The 25,271-nt window shown below is 39.5% G+C and overlaps 1 protein-coding gene across 1 annotated transcript in view; it reads left to right on the forward strand.

Moving 5' to 3' along the window:
• LOC121372728 (fermitin family homolog 2-like) overlaps window positions 1-25,271 on the forward strand; it is a 99,765-nt gene that overhangs the window by 29,358 nt on the left and 45,136 nt on the right. Inside the window, exons 2-4 of the mRNA XM_041499206.1 lie at window positions 14,047-14,280; window positions 20,085-20,299; window positions 20,746-20,969. Of these exons, the coding sequence (XP_041355140.1) occupies window positions 14,047-14,280; window positions 20,085-20,299; window positions 20,746-20,969 (673 nt within the window). The remainder of the gene's footprint in view (window positions 1-14,046; window positions 14,281-20,084; window positions 20,300-20,745; window positions 20,970-25,271) is intronic.

The raw sequence follows: 25,271 nt of genomic DNA on the forward strand, positions 1-25,271 counted from the left end.
CACTCAAGTGTACTCTAGCCCAGGGCAGAATACCTGTATCCATCACTGAGCAAACGTAAAGGAGTGTTTTTGCTGCAGGCATGTCAAAACAGTAGAAAAAATTACTTTTCTATGAAGTATTTTACTGGCATCAGGCAGAGGTTTACTCTAGCTCCTAACATAATAAACGTAGCTGAGGAGGCAGTCCAAGACAAATGTCACCTGCTAGCAAGCTGTTGAGAGAGCAGATGGATTTTGGCACCAAGCAGAAGTCCTTGACATTTTCAAGAACAGCTTGACCTCTTGCAGACAGATCACTACACAGCAGAATGGTCTTCCCTGCTGCTTTGATGCCAATAAAACCTTTTGTGGCTCTTGTATCCACAGTGTAACATTGCCACCTACACCAAGTGGCCTATTTCCATTTTTAAGCATCTGTTAAAAATGAAAATGTATGTCACATTATACTCACCAGGAATGGAGAATAAGGAAATCTCCAGTTGATCCAATCTGATGTCATGAATGGCATCCACCCACACATTTTAAACTGAAATTTTAGCTTTGAAGAAGTGAAGAAATACTGAACTGTAAACAGGAAAGAAACTGTCTTATATGAAATTATAGATAAACAACCGACAGACAGACAGACAGACAGACAGGAAGGCTGGTGGGCAGGCAGGATATATGTCTTTCTTTGTATCCTTGGGTGTGCATAAAAGAGTAAATTTTTGTCAATATGTAATTTAATTTTTTTTTATATTGACATCACATGATTAACAGTGTAGATTAGTCTTGAGTTTTCAAAAATATTTTAATGACAATAAATCTTTTGTTAATGAGGTTTGAAAATGAAGTCATGAACTTTTAAAGCAATTCCTGTTTCTTTACAATGGCTAGTGGGTCCGTTTTGTAAATCTGGATTAAATATGTTCTATTGTAGTTTCACTAATAGACACTGAAGTGTTTCATGGTGTTTGATTCCAACATCAAAAATAGCCCTGCATGTTGACGCCTCATTGCCTTGTGCAGTGATGTCCACTTAACTTTGACCAAAAGAAATTGTCCGCACTGCCTGCTTTAGATTACTGGTACAAAGGTGGCTTGGGTCACAAGCAAATGGGCATGAAATTTGTATCACAGTTCAAATTCTGTGATGTATGCTGATTTTCATTGTGTATATGGGAAAGGAACAGAAAGGAAATGAATGTGTTTAATGACACCTCAGCAGAAATTGTAACTGGGGACTACTTCTTTATTAATGCTACTGTAGAAATAGAAGGAAGAATATTTTATTTAATAACACATGCACTCAACATATTTATATTTAGGGTTATATGGAATCAAACATATGGCTAAAAAAAACATCTTTCTGCCGTAATGTTAGGAGTAGAGCATTTTGTAGTTGTTCTGCATCCATGTACAAGCATCCACTAAAAATATCAAAGGACTTGAATAATCTTCCTTCCATCAATATTGTTTAATCTTACAATGCCCTTGAGTTTTTATGCTGTCCATGGAATGTTGCAGGGAGTCTAATGGTTTCTTGCACACAAGAGCCATCTCTTTGTAATGGCTAAGTGGTTGATCCCAGGGGATAATGATGCTGTCCATGTTAATCTATTGGATTTGATGGGCTGTCTCAAGTCGATCTTTAATCTAGCTGGCTGTGGTCATCAAGCATTGTCATTTTAGTATACTACTCAAAAGAATTTAAGGGTAAAAAATTTATAACCAAATAAGTTTCAGAGTGTATTAGATTGATGATGTAAACTACACCAATTTTTTTATTTATTGTTCCATATTTACAAAACAACCCACAAATAAACGTCACTGTATACAAGAAAGTCACATGACATGCTGTCAAAGTTGAAGGTTGTCAAACATGGATTTTACACATTAGAACATTCATTTAATAGTGTGTGAATCCACCCCTGGCGTGAATACACTCGACACATCGTTGCCTCATGCTGTTGATCAGACGTCTGAAGAACTCTTGGGGAATAGCCTGCCACTCTGCCATAAGAAGTTGACCCAGAACCCTCCTGCCTAATTCGTCCCAGGCGTGCTCTATTGGGGCCAAGTCAGGCGAATATGCTGGCCAATCCATCCTGGCGATACCTTGTTGTCTGAGAAAGTCCGTTACCACCCTGGCGCAGTGGGGTCTGGCATTGTCATCCTGCAGAACTGCCCCGCCGCCAATCTGCTGAAGGCCTGGGAGAACCAACGGCCGGATAATCTCATTCAGATAGCGGATTCCATTCAGATTGCCATCCACCACATAGAGGGGGGTCCTGTGGTTGATAGAGGTGCCGCCCCACACCATGACGCTGCCACCACCGAACCGGTGACATTGTCTAACGTTAACGTCAGCGAAGTGCTCCCCAGGACGTCTGTAGACACGAACCCGACCGTCGTTGAACTGGAGACTAAACTTGGACTCGTCAGTGAACATCACTCGACCCCACTGAACACGTTGCCACCGCAGATGAAGCGTGCACCAGTGACGTCTGGCCGTTCTGTGACGTGGTAGGAGTGGTGGTCGAACAGCCTGGCGACGGCAGTGTAGATTATTGGCTCTCAGACGATTGCGTATGGTTTGATCAGACACTCGAGTTCCAGTCGCAGTCCACAGATTGTCACGTAATCGGCATGCAGTGGTTGTGCGTTGACGTAGAGCCATATTGGTGATGTAGCGGTCCTCTCTATTTGTAGTGCTTCGGGGTCTTCCCGAACGTGGACGATTTCGAACAGAATTACGTTGCTTGGTACCGTTGCCACAGTCGGCCAACGACACTCTGACTGACACCAAGTCTCAGAGCAACATTTCTTTGCGTATTGCCATCCTGAAGCCAAGCAATAGCCCTTCCTCGATCTTCGATAGTCAGTTGAAGTCGTACCATTGTTGAATTTGGAGTGTGCACCGTACACGAACGCAAGCTCCAATTATACGGAAATTCAGCATTGGGAACATGGAATACACGTGTAAAGCGTGCAAATGAAGTGCTTTGTGAAAAAGCAAGTTATGGGCACTTAGCAGACCTTTCGCTTTCACCCTAATTTACGTGCAAATGTAAGCATGTTTTCGCCATTAGAACTAGTCGACAGTGTCAATGACAGTGGATTTTAATTCATTTATGGGTTGCTTAGACCCACTTTTGTCAAAATGGAACAATACCATGCGTGACATTATGGTCTAGCTAATATAATTGACATTCAGAAAATAATGTCGAAAATATCGTCTGACCCTTAAATTCTTTTGAGTAGTATATATATTTTTCTGTTAAAACCTCATATTTCATTTCATTTCATTTCAACATATGTTTGTGCTTATATGCAATTAAGGTTCAAGCATGCTGTCCTGGACACCTCAGTTATCTAGGCTGTCTGTCCAGGACAGTGGGTTAGTTGTTAGTGAGAGAGAAGAGGGTGTTTAGGATTCCCTCAAAATGGATACTTTTACTTCATATCTCCCACACAGGAGAGTTTTCAATGTTGTCAGAAGCTGAGCAAACCCCATTGTTGTTGTTAAAGGCTTCTTTTTTTTATTTGGCCTTAAACTGACTAAAGTACTGGATGATTAGCAGGACAAGTTATGACTGTCACTGCTGATTGTTATCTTGCAGCTAGTGTTGGTGAAGTACCCTCGCGGGTCTGTCAGTAACGGCAATAGATGGGAGATTAGTCGAGCAGTGAGCACATGAATCTCTGTTACTGGTCTCCTGACAAAAGAAAATATCATGAACTATAGAGCTGTAAAAATGAATGAGATCAGGGAGGTTAGACTGTTTAAAGCAGAGGTTTTTTTTTAACATGGCATCCATTGTTATCCAGTGTTGATTTTTTAACATGGTAGAAAGAAAAGGGGAATGTTTAAAACATAAGAACTGTAAGTTTGTGAATATGTTGAATGTTTAAACGAGTTGTTGAAGTACATCTTTTATTATTGCATGAAGCACATAGAGGTAACTGATGTGAATTAGAAAGTTAGATTTAAAAACAATCTTAGCTAATAGCTACAAATGTAATAGCTAATTAAATACTGACCTTTATTTTGAAGCAATTTATCTTTAATAGACTTGCCATTTTTCTTATTTCATATTTGCATTTTCTTTAGAACAAATATACTTCAGGGTTTATTTGAATTTAAGTCAGCTCTTCATAAGAAACAAATTAGATGTAATGATCACTCTCAGTAGTGGATCACTTGACTGAGGTGATGATAGGTCAGTAATGATCACTCTCGGTGGATCACTTGTCTGGGGTGTGATAGGTCACAGTAATGATCACTCTCGGTGGATCACTTGACTGAGGTGATGATAGGTCAGTAATGATCACTCTCGGTGGATCACTTGCCTGGGGTGTGATAGGTCACAGTAATGATCACTCTCGGTGGATCACTTGCCTGGGGTGTGATAGGTCACAGTAATGATCACTCTCGGTGGATCACTTGCCTGGGGTGTGATAGGTCACAGTAATGATCACTCACAGTGGATCACTTGACTGAGGTGATGATAGGTCAGTAATGATCACTCTCGGTGGATCACTTGCCTGGGGTGTGATAGGTCACAGTAATGATCACTCTCGGTGGATCACTTGCCTGGGGTGTGATAGGTCACAGTAATGATCACTCTCGGTGGATCACTTGCCTGGGGTGTGATAGGTCACAGTAATGATCACTCTCGGTGGATCACTTGCCTGGGGTGTGATAGGTCACAGTAATGATCACTCTCGGTGGATCACTTGCCTGGGGTGTGATAGGTCACAGTAATGATCACTCACAGTGGATCACTTGACTGAGGTGATGATAGGTCAGTAATGATCACTCTCGGTGGATCATTTGCCTGGGGTGTGATAGGTCACAGTAATGATCACTCCCAGTGGTGGATCACTATCCTGAGGTGTGATAGGTCACAGTAATGATCACTCACAGTGGATCACTTGCCTGAGGTGTGATAGGTCACAGTAATGATCACTTGCCTGAGGTGTGATAGGTCACAGTAATGATCACTCCCAGTGGTGGATCACTATCCTGAGGTGTGATAGGTCACAGGAATCATCACTCTCGGTGGATCACTTGCCTGGGGTGTGATAGTTCATAGGAATGATCACTCTCGGTGGTGGATCACGTGCCTGAGGTGTGATAGGTCATAGGAATGATCACTCCCAGTGGTGGATCACTATCCTGAGGTGTGATAGGTCACAGGAATGATCACTCTCAATAGTTTGAAAGTGTTTCTCATCCCAACCAGTGCTTCACATCTAGCATATGAAAGACTGGTATGTACTGTCTATGAGAAAGGGCATAGAAAAAATATCCCTTGCTGTTTATTCGGTAGGAGTAATGTGTGTTAGTAGTAGTCATCAAAATAACATTATGTTGACAAATCAAAAACTGGCATAGTTTAAAAGCCATAGTTTAAAATATGCTGAGGTGTTGTTAATACAACATATCCTTTTGTTTCCTTTAAAAGAAATCACATTGTACGGATTGTCCTGTTTGTAATATGAACATGAAGAGTGACTTAACCATTCTATAAACTGAAATCTTCAGTCTAGCTTCTCATCTATGTGCCAGATATTTCTCCATTTTATATAGGGCCTATTTGTACAGTGCTTTACTTTCATTGCTACTCTGACAGGCCTGAACAAATATAATGATGCTCATGACCATGAATCTGTAATACTCTTCTTAAATAAACCTACTTGAATTGTTGACAAGATTGACACATATTAAAATCTTATTGTATTCATGACCAAATCTCCTTGGAATAACTTACCCTGGGTGAGACGTGTTGTTTGGTGGGGTAGATATTGCATTTGAATTCCCATTATATTAATAAATAAATAAATAATAACAATAGCAGTCTCTGCCTGAGAAGATTGGGCTGTTCATGCAGTTTACGGCTTTGTGGTAATTCTTTCCTTACTGCTGACCTGAATATCTAGGTTACGACAATTTGAACCGCTATATGTTTTGTAGTGATGTATGTTATGTATGCACGTAATATGTACATGTATGTGTGCCAGTAGTCATGTAGGCAGTGAGTGGAGTAGACTAAAACATGCGTTGTGGAAGGGCATCAGGACTGAATGAACACACCCCCCCCCTTCCGAAAAACATGTTTATTAGAAACAGCATTTTTACACAATAATTGAAAAGGGTTGTCTGTCATGTATACACACACGTATACAAATGCATAATCATTATTAATTATTGTGTTCTATTTGAACTGTCTATGCATACTCTTGCTCTAGTAGCTTAGTAATTTATTTTTATTTTTATTCTGAGAAATATTTTCATTTTGTTCCATGTTGTCATGTTTTGGTGGATTTTTTTCCTAATTCTCTGAGTTAACTCAGTGTACTTTAAAAAAAAAAGTAAATAATTTATTAGCATTCTTCTGTCAACTTACTGCATGCTATCTGCATTGACTTGACATAGTATGTTGCCATATCTGATAAGCAGTATGATGCAATGTCATGTTCACAACAGTTAAAATCACTCACAAAGACAGGGCAGCAGATGTGTGACCTCTTTCTGGGATATAGCTAAGGGGTAGAGAATTTGCCTAGAGTGTGATGGGTCATGGGATCGATTCCATTTAGAGGACCCAATGTTTTTTGTTTTTATCTGCCCCATATCTGTTATTTAAAAAGCAATTGTATATAGTGTTCTGTCAGTGGTAATGTGCATATAAAGATAAAGAGTAGCATATGTAGCATATCAATTTGCCAAAAAATACTTTGAAAATTAGTTATTTTAACTAAGACTAACTGAACTGGGTTACATATTTTTAACAGATTAAAAACAAATCCAGTTTATACTTAAAAACACGTTTTAGTGCCTATATGAATCATGAACAGCATGATATTATGATGTATTTGTATATGTTGGGGTGGGGTTTTTTGGGAGTGGAGTGGGTGGTAGGGGATAGTTATGGTAGCCTGAGTGTGTGTGTCTGTTGTGTTTTGTATTATGGGGATGACCTTTTCCAGGAATACTAAGATGTCTTCATTCGAGATATGTTTTCATAAAGTAGTGCATTAATGGGAGGATTTGGACTACTGGAGTGATTACAATGGAATAGTACCATCCAAAGTCATAACTCTTTAGGCTGGCCATTACAACATTACACCCCTCCGCCCCCATTCATGGATATCATATACCTTATAAAGTGGACTCAAACAAGTATGTACAATTCTTTTCTTATCATAAAAGGCATTTTTGAATAATTGGCCAATTATATGCTTCAGCATCACATTACATATTTGTGTAGGTTCATGTTGTGGTCAACAGTAGTAGATATGTACTCCATTATTAAATAGTCACACTCCAATAACACGGGATGTAAACTATTTTTATATACAGGTATGTATGTATTATAGGTATAGTTTAATATATTGGTGTCGGATAGCTCCATTATTAGAAAGTAATATGTGGAGAACATGGGATGCATTCCTTACAGATATACATTAATGATTTTATGTTCCTGTCAGATAAAATAGATGTGTTTTTCATTATTAAAGACCATGCATCATGACGTTATTGCAGTGAGAAAGATGTACACACAGAAATGTATTTTTGTTGGTGCATCTGGCAGTTCACATATCAAACAAAAATGCTGAATTATTTTCACTAAATTTACTTCAAGTTTCATCTTGCATCAATTAAATAGAAAGTAGTCATTTGTTTTGTCAGTCACATGAGTAAAAGCTAGCCATGTTTTGGTACTAGTAGTTGGTAGTAAATTCCTCCACCTTTAAATGGAGTACCACAGAAATAATGAGGTATCAAATTTAGTTCTTGAAAATCATCCCAAAAAAGTCTAAGACTTAAATAGAAGCTGCCTACATTTGCATATGACTCACCAGTTTTGCTAATTCATTTTCATTGAATTTTGTTTTGTTTAAAACCACTAAGTTTAAGAATAAAGAACACCTGACCCATTTAGCTGTATTATAGTTTGTTCTTCATGTCTTATTATAAGAGCTATATGTCAACACTATAAGCCTGCAACTACAAGTATGCCCTGACACTGAAGAAATTTACCTTTGGCCTTTACACCAAGAAGTCATTATTCTCTCTGTAGGGAAAGGGATACATGTGAATCAACATTCTGTGAGTGAAAATATGTTGACATTAATTCTCCTTCTGTCTCCACACCCAGTTGTGTTTACATAATAGTGACAGTCACACTTCGGCCTGTAACCAGATTTCAGACATTTCAAAGTGGCTAAAGAGCTTACCAGAATGTTTGGCATTTTGTGACAGTACCATCTATACTATAGATATTGTAGTGTATGTTAGACTGTGTTGGACTTCGAAGTCCACATGACTTTTGTAAAACACCAGTTGCAGCTCTTGATTGGTCTAATGTGCTTATACAGTAAAACCCTTCAAAGCTGGACCCTCCACAAACTGGAATTACCTCAAAAGTGGATGTTTTTCGCAGTTCTTTTCTTTTCTAAATATCAGTACAGAACAGTACCTCTGTAAACTGGATACTCCCTAAAACCAGACTTTTTATTTGGCCTCATGGGTGTCTGCTTTGGACAGATTTTATTACATATGCAAATACTATTTGTATGCTGTTAATATGATTTTCCTTTTCAACATTAGACTGTTGGATTTAAACAACTAGAGCTAGAGCTTTTCTGAAAACCCCCCAAATTATTAGCCTTTTATTTTGATTAAAGTATTTTGTAGAGCAGGGGTATAATTCACAAAGGTCTCTTAGGCTCTGCTAGACAACAAAGCATCCTCTTTGTAAGTCTTTTAGCATTGCACTGTGAGATCGCAAAGTTTCAAGAGTTTAGTGAATTAGGCCCCAGGATTTTTACAAGTGATCAGTAATTGTTTTACATACATCTAACTGTATAGTTTCCATTTGTGATTTGTTATATTTTTCATTTTCCAAATCTTCCTAAAATCATCATTAAAATTAAATGAACATCCTTTTCCACATGCTTTTTGGAGTACAGTCATATTTTCAATTATTCTTTGTTTTATTTAACACACAAAAAAGTAAACTGCATTTCTAATAGATATTTTACCTTTGTACAATGCCTAGCTTAAGAAATCTCATTGAGAAAACAATGCTTATAATATCTCTACCTTATATGGAATTTAAAGACTCTTCACACAAATAAATCATCGTTAAATCAACAACATTAACCAAGGCTGTCAGAAAAATCAATGACTTGGCATCTCTGTTTGTCATAACAAGTCCAGGAACTATGTAATGCCCATGAGAGCCACTATCAATCAGATAACAGTTTCGCTTCATCTTTTCTTTTACCACATTTCTTGATGCAAGGATCCTATCTTACATCTGTACGTGCAAGGAATCTTTCCATGGAAACTGAATAATGTTTCCGTCACTTCCGTTATTTCTACAGAGTATGGCTGCAAGCGTAGAAATGATCAATCAGTGAATTGAAGTCAGTTTGGTTAATCTGAGATATCTCAGTCAGATTTGCCTAGAGTTTTATCCTGATTAAGAATAAATACTGAAGTAAGAAGTAGTGTTGAACATAAATGCCAAAGTAAGAGGCAGTATTGAAAAAGACTACTGAAAATATAGGTGGTGGTATTGGAAATTTTTAAGTACTAAAATAAGCTGTGGTACTGAAAATAAATACTTAGGTAAGTAGTCGTATCGAATATACTTGTACAAATAAAGGGGCGTGACATAGCCCAGTGGTAAAGCGCTCGTTTGATGTGTGGTCGGATTGGGATATATCGCCATCAGTGAGCCCATTGGACTATTTCTCACTCCAGTCAGTGCACCACGACTGGTACATCAAAGGCTGTGTTATATGCTATCCTGTCTATGCATGTAACAGATCCCTCAATATCTGTGTGGTCCTTAACCATATGTCTTACGCGATATAACCTTAAATAAAATGTGTTGAGTGCGTCGTTAAATAAACAATTTTCTTCCTTGTACAAATAAGAAGCTGTATTGAAAATTAGCACTTACTCAAATAAGATATGTTATTGTTAAAAATAAAAAGAATAGGCAGTATTGAAAAAGACTACTGAACCTATAGGTGGTTTTAAAAAATCTTGAGTACTGAAATAAGCTGTGGTAATGAAAATAAATACTCAGGTAAATAGCATAAAGTATACTTGCTCAGATAAGAAGCAGTATTGAAAATAAGTATTCAAATAAGAGACACGTCACAGTATTGAGAAAATGACCTAAATAAGGAGTGGTGTTTAAAACAAGAATGTGACTCATGATGTCACCTGTCAGGTGGTATTGGGCATCCAAAACATGAATTTTGGACCAACGCTTTCTCCAATTACCATGTTATATCTTTAAGATAAAACAACTTTCTTTATTTAGAGCTGTTCTAAGGGGGGAAAATGACCCTAGAAATGTGTTATTGGTATCTTCTGAGGTGCTGATAATGACTGATATAAAGGCATCTGCCAGAGTAGATTAGTGTTAATGTCTGGTTATCTTTTCACTCTACAAAATAGTTGTTGATTATTCTAGAAAGAAAATAAGTTTTTCATGGGAAGCGGGTACAGATGTACAGTGAGTTGTTTTAATGTACCACACAATAAATGTATATTAAGAGACTTGCAATGCAGATTTATGGGACTTAGCCTATATATCTACTCGGTATTCAGGCCTTGAGAAAATACATATCACTTCCATTGTGCACAATTTTGTGTGTGATGGTAGGAATATGTAAGATTTTGAGAGCATTGTGCCTAAGAACCATTTGCCATCCCTAGTGACCACTTCAAATAGGCCTTGTAATTAGTTTTAGTTTTAATCTAAAACAAGGGCCAAATTTATGAAAAGCATTGTAAATGTATGTAGTTACACATGTGTAAGTCATAAACAGGCTTTGTCAATTTGGTTCTATACTACTAGCACAGCCATTATTTAGATGCTCAAATCAGTTGTGGAAAAAAGCTTAGCTAAGTACCTAAACAAATATTTATCAGTGATATGTTACTGAAATAAGCAGGTGAAAAAAAAAATGCTACAGGTAATGAGATTAAGCTTTACTTTGGTGTAATTAAAAATTCCTTCCTTTTTTTACAGTATGCCAAATAACAAATATGTTCAGTTATGGTATGTAATAAAATGATGTAAATGTGGAAGTTTTTATTGATGAACACAGACTTTGGGAAATAAATTGTTTGTGAACGGTTGCTTAAAGTTTAGTGTAACACTACGACCCAGATTTTTGTGTCCTCGTAATGATACTAATTATAAAAAATTCCAAAAACCAAAACTTATCCTTGCATCTATGCTGCAGTTATTTCTTAAAGCACTGTTGAGCCAAACCTATAATGGCATGGGCAAGCCTCATTGAACCTGACTGATGATGCTGATGTGCTGTGAATTAGCGGTTTGTTTCATATGGTAATATAGCTGCCATAATGCACACATGCTTGTTGAGCAATGTGTTACACTGCCGGTTCACTGCACCAGCGAGATCAGCATTCCTTCAGAGGGTCAGCCCTGACATTAATAGACCAATTCTTCTGATAATCTCTTGTGTAATCAGGCATCCTAATAGAGCATGCAATATTCGTATCCGATATCTATGTGTTAACTTGATGCAGTGAACAAATACTATTTCTGTCAGTATTCTTTGTGTCTGTACTCATCCCAGCGGTTGATTTATGCATGACAGATGAATGTGTGTACCACCTACAACAGTTACCTTATCAGTTTGGAATTTTATTTAGATGGATGGTATTACAACAACATGCTTGTGTATATATTTGTCATATACACTGTTCTAGACCGGTGTATACCAGTGTGTGGCACCTTGCCAAGTAATGCACGCGTATCCAGTGTAATGTTCAACAAATATTTCTATAATGTGAAATAAATGTTACACATACAGTGTAAAGCCAGTCACAGATTTTGCCATGTAAGGGGAGTTATTACTTTCACTCCCAATCAATCCTCTGTAAGTCATATCTAAAGAAGACTTTAAAGTTTCCTACATTTTATTTCCACCAAAATAATTTACCCAGTCTTCCGATCCCCTACCTTATTCCATGTCATTGACCCAACCTGAAAACCACCAGTCCTATAACAGCCTACTATCTGCCCACACATCACCCACCTGATTCTCATGGCACCTATCCCAAATCCACTCACTGTACCCCTCCCTCAAACAAAATCTGCCCCACCAAACCATTTAAAAGAAAGAAAGAAATGTTTTATTTAACGACACACTCAATACATTTTATTTATGGCTATATGGCGTCAGACATATGGTTAAGGACCACACAAATATTGAGAGAGGAAACCTGCTGTCGCCACTGACCTTTGATATACCAGTCTTGGTGCACTGGCTGGAACGGAAAATAGCCCAGTGGGCCCACTGACAGGAATCGATACCAAACCATTTACTTCCTTAACTATTCAACCCACCCATCTTACTGTGTTTTCAATGTAATCGTCTGCCCTCAAACCACAAATAATAACACTGTTCTGAACTCTTATTTTACCGTACACAATTTGCCCTTGTCACCATCCCCTCCCTTCCCAACATAAATAAAACATGACACCAGTAAGCTGTATCTCTGCTCTCTCCATCAACCCATCCCACTTCCAAGCAGCCTGCCCTATCCTCAAAGCAACTGATCCGGACATACCCTTCACCCTGTTCCCAAACCTCTACATGTATTCCTGAATACTCATAAGACAAACAACTTTCCCTTTTGCTGCTCAACTTACTACTTTTGCACAGTTAATACACATTTTGTAAGAAAATACCTCAAAGTTCACATCATGCTACAACTAACCAGTCTGGGGTCAGCTATATACTGACTCTATTTTGAACATAACCGGCCTCGGTGGCGTCGTGGCAGGCCATCGGTCTACAGGCTGGTAGGTACTGGGTTCGTATCCCAGTCGAGGCATGGGATTTTTAATCCAGATACCGACTCCAAACCCTGAGTGAGTGCTCCACAAGGCTCAATGGGTAGGTGTAAACCACTTGCACCGACCAGTGATCCATAACTGGTTCAACAAAGGCCATGGTTTGTGCTATCCTGCCTGTGGGAAGCGCAAATAAAAGATCCCTTGCTGCCAATCGGAAGAGTAGCCCATGTAGTGGCGACAGCGGGTTTCCTCTCAAAATCTGTGTGGTCCTTAACCATATGTCTGACGCCATATAACCGTAAATAAAATGTGTTGAGTGCGTCTTTAAATAAAACACTTCTTTCTTTCTATTTTGAACATAAGTTCCTTTGACCAAGATATTTTTGTAGCGGTGGATAAAAACTGTCTAGTCAGTACATTTTATTGACTCCATTTGAGATTAGAATTGCTAGTGCAGCTTAACTGAAAACACTTCCTTACCTCTTGCTGCCCAGTTTGTTTACCTGGCAGTTTGCCATAAAAAAATTACAATTTTATAACTCTTCTTTGAGGAGGCTGAGTGCTGTAATTGCAGCAGAAGGGCTGTCAAAAGACACAATTTCAGCTGCAAGATGTCTCTGTTTGCAAACAAGTTTGTTCTGGTTTAGCAGTTTAAGCAACCCAGAAGCAACACTTGTCACAGATAGCAACAAAAAAGAACTGGAATTTTATCAGACATGTTTTTTCCCAACTGGGCAACAAAATTTTTAATACCGAGTTAAAACAGAGTAATATAAACTTTCCCTCAAGTTGGGATTTATTACAATAAAATTATAAATAACATAAATGATGTATTGGTACATGCACATGGGTTTAGTGCACACATTGAAGGTCTGCACACACATACACACTGAAAATCTATGAGAATCTGTGGTTGATTGAATCCTTTCCATTTAGATATTGTTGATAATAGTGAGAAGATGACAAATCATAAATAAAGGATGGTCAAGAAATTTTAGTCCATAAAAGCAGCCATGAAAGTCCTGGAAAGTGCTGTCACAAAATTGCAAGTGTTAGGGGCTAGGACATCATGATCAGTAGGTTACTAAAGTTCTTAGTCTTGTGAATAATGAATTAGTTAGTGTGTATTTGTGATTAAAGTTAAGAACATTACAATATACAGTATACTTGTACCAATGATTTGTTTGTATTGTTTCAGATATTGCCCTAGACTGGTCTGACCACGCACTATGGTGGCCCGATCGGAACATGTGGCTCACCCGCACCAAGTCGACACTCGACCAGTACGGGGTGCAGGCCGACGCCAAACTACAGTTCACACCGATGCACAAGAACCTCCGCATTCAACTGCCAGATCTCCAGGTCCTCGAAATGAGAGTCGACTTTTCCGTGCGAGTTTTCAAGGCCATTGTGTATCTCTGCAAAGAACTAGGTACAGTGTTTTGAAATAGTAAATTATCCAAGTTGTTATGTTTTGTTGCAAGTATATATGTGCTGGTTAGTCAATAAAGGATGTAAGTCATGGAAGCAGTATCTACATGTTGAGACCCTTTAAGAAAAATTCACTTCCAAGCTGTGTATATTAATCTTTAGTTATTAGCTTTAGTTACCGGTCATTGTGACCATTGGAATGCTTAGCACTACATATATATCCAGTATTTCAACCAGACAATGTCGTTATTGAATGTATACTAAGACAACCTGAGCTACAACTCAAAATGATGTTGAACATTTGTGTGTTGATTTGTTGTGACTTTTATCATGCTTTCAGGGGCGGGATGTAGCCCAGTGGTAAAGTGCACGCCTGATGCACGATCGGTCTATGATCAATCCCTGTCGGTGGGACCATTGGGTTATTTCTCGTTCCAGCCAGTGCACCATGACTGGTATATCAAAGGCCATGGTATGTGCTATCCTGCCTGTGGGATGGTGCTTATAAAAGATCCCTTGCTGCATTAGGGAAAATATAGCGGTCTTCCTCTGATGACTATGTGTCACAATTACCAAATGTTTGACATCCAATAGCCGATGATTAAACAATCAATGTGCTCCAGTGGTGTCATTAAACAAAACAAAATTATCATGCTTTCATTGACAGTCTCATGCCCACATGCTTATTGGTTTTCCCAATCTTGTATAACATACAAGTGACATCTTTCCAACTCAAATCATAGCCAACATTGGTTACAAACATATAAAACAGTCATTCTACACACATTCCTTTGTATCTGGGAGGCCTACATGGTCCTGTTAATGTCTGTCAATAATACTATATTGTGTTTTCATTGCTGGAGCACTTGTTCAACTAGCTAGCACTTGTTTCCGGTATTTTGCCTTTTTTATTGACAGTGAAAATGCACAAATGTTTGCTAACAACATTATGTGACGTGTTCTGTAGCTGTTGTCATTTGTTATGCCAAGGTTGTTAGCAACAAAGGCATTTAATTCTTCACATCACTGAATGCATACAGTCACAGTGTGTACATGTCGTTTACATTCCATCATGTAGGTTTATCTAACTGTTTGAAGGCAAACAGTGGCTTGTATTCATAGACCAATGATACAAATACAGTAATATTTACTTTTTAAAAAAATTCTTGTTTTTGTATTATTCTATCAATGATATATTCTTTTCTTGAGGGGATATAGTTTGGGCTGTTCCAGATAAGATTAAATAAAACAATCAAAACAAAAATGTCTAAAAGTTTAAAAGCTGTCCATATTAATTTATGATAATTGTATTTTAAAAATAGAGTTTAAAATTTTGAGGTGAAATAAACTAAAATTGCAGTATTCATAAATAAAGATATGTATTAGAGGTGGGGTGGGTGGAATCCCAGTTTTGTGTAACACATGTGTGTTTTCACTTTTCCCTAAAAATAAAACTTGGTGTAAAGGCTCATGTAGATTACAAAGAAAGAAAGAAATGTTTTATTTAACGGCGCACTCAACATATTTTATTTATGGTTATATGGCGTCAGACATATGGTTAAGGACCACACAGAGTTTGAGAGGAAACCCGCTGTTGCCACTACATGAGCTACTCTTCATATAGATTGGATGCAGCACATGCGTGTGGTTCAGCTAAAAAAGTCTAAAAACATTAGTTTCAATGAAAAGATCTAGACTGGATGTGTGTAGTGCATGTGTCTGCAAAATGCATGTAGCCAGTGAAACCTGTCTAAACCAAATCATACTGGGGACCTAATATTTATCCAATTTAGACAGGATCCGATGTTTAGAGGGACAAGTTTTAGAATTTAGTAAATCAGGGACCATAAAACTTGGCTAGTTTTGACAGGATTCCAGTTTGTTTAGGGTCCGGTTTAGACAGGCTTCACTGTATATGATTTATATGTCCAAAACGCAAACCACATATGCATCAGCCGGACCCCGCACACGTGCCGCATCCAGTGTGTATGAACCTTTAGAAGTGTGCAATTTTTCCATCATGATTGCGATGGCAGCAGCATGCTTGGAAGTCGAAGAGTTTGATCTGAGACACGTGCCCTGACCAGGTGGATTAATTTCTGACCCCCGGGGAGCTCTTTGATGAATCTCCACATAATTCTCCCTGTCTAATTCTCTGAGCGTGATACAAACAAGATATTTAACCAGGCCATCAGTGCCAACACGCATTCAAGATGGCTTCCTCTGATTTCATATGTGATTTGAAATGTTTGTAGACGGATTCAATAAAATGTAATTAGATAATTGAATAGCCAGCATTGATGTGTATGGTCTGTAATACTGTCTTCCTGGTATGTGGCTGTCCAGGTAATGAGAAACATGCCATGTGGCCATTTCTGTCAGATACCATCAGGAAAGTAAGCAGCAGGCATGAGGAATGGTCATGTTCCAAAACAAAAAAGTAGACCAAAAAAACACTCAGAATTTTTTTAGAATTGTAGTCAGGATTAAGGATGTTGGTATAAAGGTAATTTTACTAAAAATCAATGCAAGGAAACAATTTTTAAATCATTGGTAAATTGTAGGTGTTGATATTTGCATCTGCCGAATAGCCAGGAAAGGAATAATTTATTGTACACATTTTAAACTATGGCTGTTTGTGTATATATTGTTATTTTAACTCTTAGTCAAGAGAAAGAGTGGAAATTTGTTGCCACCACATAAGCTGCTCCTATTGATTCAGTGAAAAGGAGTCTATTATATTTACTTTCCGATAAAGAGGATAACTCCAGGGTGTTGAGAGTTTTAGAAAAGTATTTTATCTACTGAATGCAGGGGGCGGGACGTAGCCCAGTGCTAAAGCGCTCGCTCGATGCGCGGTCAGTCTAGGATCGATCACCGTCGGTGGGCCCATTGGGCTATTTCTCATTCCAGCTAGTGCACCACGTCTGGTATACCAAAGGCCGTGGTATGCACTACCCTGTCTGTGGGATGGTGCATAAAAAAGATCCCTTGCTGATAATCGAAAAGAATAGCCCATGAAGCAGCGACAGCGGGTTTCCTCTCTCAATATCTGTGTGGTCCTTAACCGTATGTCTGATGCCATATAACCATAAATAAAATGTGTTGAGTGCATCGTTAAATAAAACCTTTCTTTCTTTCTTTCTACCTAGTAATGAACACACTAGTAATACTAAGGGCAGTTGTGAGGCACTGGTTAAAATGTGGTGGGGGGGGGGGGGCAAGTCCACAGAGGGTGTTTGATTCAGCTACTCATCGTACCTAAGCTACCTCCTCCTCTCCCCATTCCCACCATCCAAATGTGTTTTAATATATAGTTTAAGCATATCAAGTTGTTGAATATTGCTAGGTCTTATAATCAGGTGATATCTAAAAATACATTTATCAGTACAAGCTTTTCAAGTGTTTCATTAATAGTGTGCTGATACCATTTCATAAAGTGTGCACTCAATTCATAAATGTCAAAAACACATGCTACAGTGTAATTACCTGAGGGAGAGAATGCTTAGTCAAACACACAAACAGAAATCTGATTTAGTAACGAATTACGGTGCACACTTGGGACTTTTCTTTATGACACTTGACTTGCCTGTGTATTGCTTGTACCATAATTGCATAAACTATCTTATTCTATCGTCATACAAGTTTTTTTCTGTTTTATTTTGATGAATTTTCGGTTTTTGACTCTTTTTGCTGGCTAAGTAACACCTGACAAATGCCACATAATGTACAATACATTTACTTGTATTACTTGCACATGTTGTGAATGACCTGTCAAATTGGTCGTATAATTATATGAACATGTATAGGCATAGATAGCTGAAGACAGTTACACATGTGATGTGTATATCACTGTGACAGTTGGGTGTTAAATAGACTTGAGATATTTTTTTAAAAACAAGCGTTATTGGTAACACTTTTCAGAACATCTCAACATCTCAGCCACTAACTGAAACTGGTCCAGGTGGTTTTACTTTGATAGTCTAGATAGGTATTCTCCATAATTTCCAAGAAATGCTTATTAGTTTGTCTGCATATATGTCAAAAAAATTAGTTTTTTTGGTTTCACAACATACTAGAGCACATTGATTTATTATTCACTGGCTATTGGAGGTCAAACATTTGGTAATTTCGACACATAGTCTTAGAAAGGAAACCCGCTACATTTTTACATTAGTAGCATATATGTAATGACATATATACTATGTCCTTTAATACCCAGTTGTGGGACAATGGTTTGGATGGGAAAAAACCTTGACAGGTCCACTAAGAAAGATCAACCATAGAGCTTGACATGCGCCACCCCTTTGATAAGTGCTCTTCCACTGAGCTACTTCCCACAACCTTGATCTACCTGCCATATCATTTATGCATTTTTTATTTTTTATTATTATTATTATTTTTGGGTGACAGGTAGGGGTCAGCTATAGAATTACACCTGGTATATTTTACGTAAAGCTATACCAGTACAACATTGTTATCATAGTGCATGGTTTCCACACACTGAAGTGTGACAGATTAAGGATGGACCCTGTTTAAGGAACATCCTGGAGTAGAGCCGAACACCAGCACTGTATGTAGTGACAGAAATATGTCCGGAATTCACACTGACCCAGTTGTCGTAACATAAATGTTATGGTGTCCAATTTAGTAGCCTCCTACACGTGCCTGTGGCCAAACGATTGTTTTCATGGGTTACTGACAAGGTGTAAAAATGTGCCTATTTCCTGTAGTAACATTTAACACAAGGAAAAACTCTAACCATCTGCTAATTAATCTCCACTTGACATTTAAGTTTCTGTGATGCCGTTTAGAAGGTTAAGTTTGTACTTGTCTGCTAGTGTAAATACAAACTCGGTGTTTTTGTAAAATAGTACAAATTCTTTAGTAGTCGTGTATGTGCATGTTTTGAAAAAGAAAATGAAAAAACCCTACTTTTTACAAGATTAAATATATCAACAACTGGTTGACAAAATAGACTGTATAAACTTAATTTTTAAAATTTTTATACATTTTATTAAACACAAAAATAGTATAAATTAAATTCAGCAATTATATGTGTTTTTTTGTATGACAAAAGTATATTTTTAAGGGGAAGGGTTGTTACGTAACTCTTAAAAATCCAGTAGTTGTAGCTGAAAAGGGCATTTATGAATGAATGAATATTTTAATTTTAAAATACCAGGTTAAGTCTTGTGTCAAAACAACCTACATGAATGACAAAAATGAATGATTCGTATATGCAATGTATATGATAAACATCCTGTGGTTAAACCATCAGAATTCAGTTTATTCAGGTGTGGTGAGGTTGCCTTGCACTAAATCAGACACTTTGTCATAGCTTGAGGTTCATCGGCAAATGTTTACAAAGTAAAAGTCACTTCTGTGCTGACAGATAGTTTGTGTGACAGTGTTTCTATTTTTACAAACACTTTTATCTCCTCCTAATGATATATATTTTTAGAGTCTAATATAAACTCCACTGTTTGTTACAAAATGTTGAATTCAATTATCCATTGCATCAAGAAAATTGCCCAGTTAGTTGCTATTGGGTGATTTACTACAAACTTAACTTCTATATTGACGTTCAAAAGAAACTATACCAATACTCTTGAGACCACTGAAGAAAAAACAAAATGTGTTGCATGTTTAAAACATATAATATTCATTAGAGTGCAGTTTTGGTATGTTAGAAACATAATTTCATTCCGTAAAAGCAGAAACATATTTAACCACCATTTTATTTCCATTATGCTAATATTTACGATTTACAGTACTTGTTAAACTTTGGTTTGTGTACTGTAGGAATCCGCCACCCTGAAGAGCTGTCGATAATGAGGAAAGTAGACAAAGATGACATAAAGCGGGTCGTCAAGGAGGCAGTGAAGAAGAAGAAGAAGGGCGACAGCGATCCGGCTAATTTATCCGTTAACGGAACTCACCACCACAACTCGTCCGGCAGTCTAGATGGAAAACTTAGTCCGTTCCCTAACCGAAGCCCCATAGGTCCTTCCCCATCTGTAAGTATTTATATCTCATGTAGTATTTAAACATTGGTAATTCATATCAACGCCTATCTGAGCTATATTGAGCCTAAAATAATAGGGAGGGGCAGTGAAAAAACAAATTGGAGAAAAATGACACTCCCACCCTGCCCCAATCCCCACATCCTGCTATAGCTAAACCTGCAGCTTCATGAACCTTAGTGGTATAGTGGTTAAGCAATCAGACTTAAGGCTGGTAGGTACTGGGTTTGCATCCCGGTACTGGCTCCCATTCAGAGTAAGCTTAATTACTCAGTAGGTGTGTTTACACTACACTGCCTTCTCTTTCACTAACCACTAATAACGAAACCTTAAAGAATAACAGCAAATTTTACCATATTCTCTATTGGTAATGATATTCATTTTTTATTCTGACAAAATTTAGTACATGCGTTTAATGTTTTTATTTATATTTTTTTCAGAACACACTAGTACGATCTTCCACAGGGAGTCCATATAATTTGTCTATGAATTCGCCATATAACACTTTCAATGGGACATTATCTCCAGGATCAATGTACAGCCTGTCATTCGAGGGTAGCATGGAGTCCTCTCTTGCTAACAGCCCTCCAGTTCCTGCCAAGGAAGCGTTTCAATATCTGTATAGGCCAAAGAATTTTGTAGAGCGAGCTAGGATAAACTGTGCGTAAGTATCGCTACATTACCATGCATTTGACCAAATTCATTTTTGTTTCAATTGAAATAAATAAAAACACATTTTAGGTCCTCTTTAAACATTTGGATCAGTTGGTCTGTTTGTATTTATTTTATTTCTTTCAATTTTAGATACAATAATAGTTACTGCCACCTCCCCACCACCTCTGTAATAAATTCTTCAACAGTCCAATGCATTTTCTTTTTATCTGTAAAGTTCAAAACCCAAATTAATTAAAGTGAAGGAAGGCAATGTTTTCTTTAGTAAAATCTGATAAGTATTCTCAATTATGATATATAAAAGAAAACATTTACCAGAGAAGTAATTTTTAACATTTTATCTTGCACTTTACCCATTGTATTGCACATTTACAGTTTGTATAGCACATTAACACATTCTGTTGAAAAAAGGACACATTTTAATGCTCATTTCATATGATTCTTTCTCCATTACATCCCAGTGGGACAGTTTTGCTGGCAGCATCCATTAATGTACGCACCCAGTGTGTGCATAAGTTAATTTTGCTTTATAAATTATCACACTGTCACCATGTAATGACCAAACTAGTCTGTATCATCAATAAAGGTTGCGAGACGGTTGGGGATATGTTATAATTGACCTGACATACCGGTTTTCCCTGGAGTCGGGGAATGATAAATATGAATGCACTGCTATTGGAATAAATGAACCGTATGATCCATCATTTGGAGACTGCTCTAAACCAATGTAAAATAACTGATACAGTGACTGATGGATAATGAGACAAGGAAGAAGGTGTTCGTTAATGAGATCTTTTGTGGTTGCCAGAATATTAAAAATGGTGTCTGAAGTAGTCCAGTCAAAATTAAAGTGCTCACCTTATATGTAAATGAGTTTGAAGGACTGAGCTTGTAGCTGTACCTTTTCCAGAATTGACCATATGTGGAGTGGGAGGTACCAATGTAGGTATTTTGGTTTATATAAACACCACCCACACAAAATTGCAACAGATTTACCATGCATAAAATAATTATGTTACCTCCCCCTTCCCCCCTGATCAGTTTTGGAACAACCCTTACTTCACACTCAATGCTTCATACCTGATTGTATTGAAGGCTATGGTATGTGGTACTCTGCTTGTAGCGATTATCAGGAACAATTGGCGAATTGTATTTTGATTTGGCGAAAACATTTCATGTAATAATTGGTATAGTCTTATTCAACTTACCGTACTAACACAACAACAGTGCTATACGACCCTGAGTTATAACCTCCACTGCAGAATTATCTCCCCTTGCCAGATGTATAACCTACACCCGCGCATTGGTAGACCGTATATCCTCGTTTTTTTTATTCTGCAGTCCTCCATTGCAGTCGTGTTCGAGTTCTGTAGTAAAATTTTTGTCAAATTGTCAGATTGTTTATTAATTTGTAATTTTGTTTTACTATGTCATACGAGGTCTTTTGGGTAATTTACACAGGGGTTAATGTTTGACACGGCTTCCTCGGGCTCCAACCGGTTGGTTGTGTGTGCCGAGGGGGGTTGTCTTAAACGACTGCCCCAGTTTGATCAGCATTTGTTATGTCGGGCATGTCGTTCTAATTGTTTTGAATGCCAGTGTCATATCTGTGTAAATTGGTTCCCCTCCACGTGGGGGAAGGCTAAGAAGCTGTCAAAAGACGCCGAGTGAAAGAGGATGATTAGACGTGAACGGGACAGGCGGAGCACAATGGCAACCTCCGAGGTCGTGCTCCATACCGATTTGCCGGCGGTCGGCAAGTCGGTGTCCAGTTCAAAGAGCTCGCGGACAAGTGGTAGGTGCAAGGGCGCCTCCTCGTCTGTTCGCCATCTTCATGGTGATACCAGTAAACCCGAAGCGCCGCTTGGCGCATAGGGGGCGCTGTTGCTCCCTGTTTCAGCTGAAGCAGGGAAGGTTTCTTCCAGGTCGGGCTCCGTTCGACCTGGGGATTTGCTTTTGCCTCCGTCGGTGGAGGCGACGCCGGTTACAGTTGTAACGGGGGAGTGCAGTCGTGGCAGGAACGACTGTGTCTCTCAGTTCCGACTCCCATCTTGCTGATGGGGGCAGGGTTATCGGTCCTTCTGTGGAGGGGTCGATTAGCTCTAGAATGAAGTCCGCTTTGCGGCGCCGTTTGGCTCACCAGATTTCTGGTGCAGGGTTGGTCGTGGTGTCTGAGGGCACCGTTTCGGCCAACGCGTCTTTCGGCGCTACTTCGGTGATCGAGGCCACTTGGCGAAATAGCGAAGTCTTACAACGTTGTCTCGGTCACGGAGCCGGGTGGCGTTGTTTAGGGTGCGACGCCAGTAGGCGTCCCTTCTGTTGTTGGGGCGCCTGTACAGCGTCATCAGCTTTAGATCGTTCGCATGTGGCTACGTCAACTGGGTTGGCTAATCCACACGTGGTATGTTGGGTTCAGAATTCGGCGCAGGATTCGTACGTGTACGAAATTCCTGATGGTCCGGTTCAACCGACACCACCAGTCCCGTTGTCTGTTTCGGAAGGGATCAGGGAAACTGCAGCTTTCTTGGGTGCGCCTGTGTCTACACCGATGGTCAATCCGGACCTGGCAGATCAGGGTAGAAGTTCCAGGCGTTATCCCTCGACTGCATGGGCGGAACCTTTCGTTCAGGGTCTGATGGTTTCGGGTCGCCCTCAGGGGCAGACTCGGGGGGACTATGTTTCTCTTTTTGAGAATTTCATGGCCTGGCTAGGGGAATCGCCTCCACCAGTCCCTCTACTGCCGGGGTTTCCAGCGAGACCGGGGTTGGACCAGTTTTGCAGATTTGGCCGGTCCGCATCGTCCTGCCCATGCAGTTTCGTTTCCGTTACGGTCAGCGCATGGCGCCTTGTTTGAAAAAAATTCTTCTTCGGAAGACGATTTTCCCTCCTAATCAGTGTGTGGTTCGGGGGAAGGGTCGGCACCAGGTTCGGTGCTTGACGAGATTCCCAATTTGGCCGATGGTACGCCAGACGGCGATTATGATTACCAGGCGGTTCTTGGTTTTGTACGGGAACAGGTCCGACTGGTGTGCGCGGATGCAATTCCGTCGGAGGAGGCTGTTCAGTCTTACAAGGGTGTTTCGTTTGGAAACCGGCCTTTAGCGACGGACGCTCCGCGGCAGGATTTCGGCAGGATCTAAACTTCTTTTTCAAGTCAATAACCATTTAGGTACGTTCCTATTTGGGTTAGATAAAGCAGTCACGGGTCTTCCGCCGATGGCTAAGGGTTGTTTGTTGGCGGCTTCTAAAGCCTCTCATCACGTCGCTCAGCTTGCTGGGCGTGTTTTTGCCAACAGTCTACTTCTGCGTCGGGATCACTACCTGGCGGGACTGAGAGCGACGGTTGTGGTTAAAACCTACTTTCGTAGTCGCTCAGTAAGGGAAACCTTACTTTTTGGGACCAATTTTAACTTGGTCATGGACCAAGAAGCGGCAAAATTGGTCTTTGCTGCTCCGTCCCGAACTGCTCGTAAGCGCCAGGCGGCGTCTACTTTTAAGCCTCCACCTGTTAAAAAATCGACTTTTCTTGACAGTTATCAGATCCCTGTGGGGTCTGATTCGGGCGTGCAGTCTGGTAATGCCCGTGGTTCATCGAAACAGGGACGTTTTCGGGGGAAGCCGGCACGTTTTCGTGGTTCCGCTCGGGGCAAGACGCCCAGGGGTGGGAAGCGGCCGGGATGAGGATGCGTGGACAATCGACATCTGCTTACGGAGGTTCCGTTAGCAGATTTTCCTGTGGGGGGCAGATTGCGCCATTTTGTTCAAAGTTGGTGCGAACTGCCAGATCTGGACCCATGGGTTTTATCGGTTGTCCGCAACGGATACAGAATTCTGTTTTCTTCACCCCCTCCACTGACGTCCTCCCCCCCGGTTACCTGCAGTACTGCCTGTCGACAAACGAGTACTGGTGGAGAAGATGGTTGTCGAGTTTCTCGACAAGAAAGCCATCCAGGAGGTGGATTTGGTAACTCCGGGATTTTATTCCCATCTGTTCTTTGCCCAGAAGAAGAATGGCGAGTGGCGACCAATTCTGAACCTGAAGCCGCTGAATTATTTTGTCGTTATTCCATCTATGAAGATGGAGACGGTTCAGTCTGTTCGCGCTCTGCTTCAGGTGGGGGAATGGGCGGCGTCCATCGATTTGAAGGATGCTTACCTGCATGTTCCAATCCATCGGGATTTTTGGAAGTACTTGCGGTTCCTCTACGACGGCAGAGCTTACGAGTTTCAAGTTCTGCCGTTCAGATTGCCCACAAGCCCTCACGTCTTTACTCGGGTAGTAAAGGCAGTGGTG

Source organism: Gigantopelta aegis, chromosome 4, assembly GCF_016097555.1.
Source record: "Gigantopelta aegis isolate Gae_Host chromosome 4, Gae_host_genome, whole genome shotgun sequence".
NCBI classification, from domain to species: Eukaryota; Metazoa; Mollusca; class Gastropoda; order Neomphalida; family Peltospiridae; genus Gigantopelta; species Gigantopelta aegis.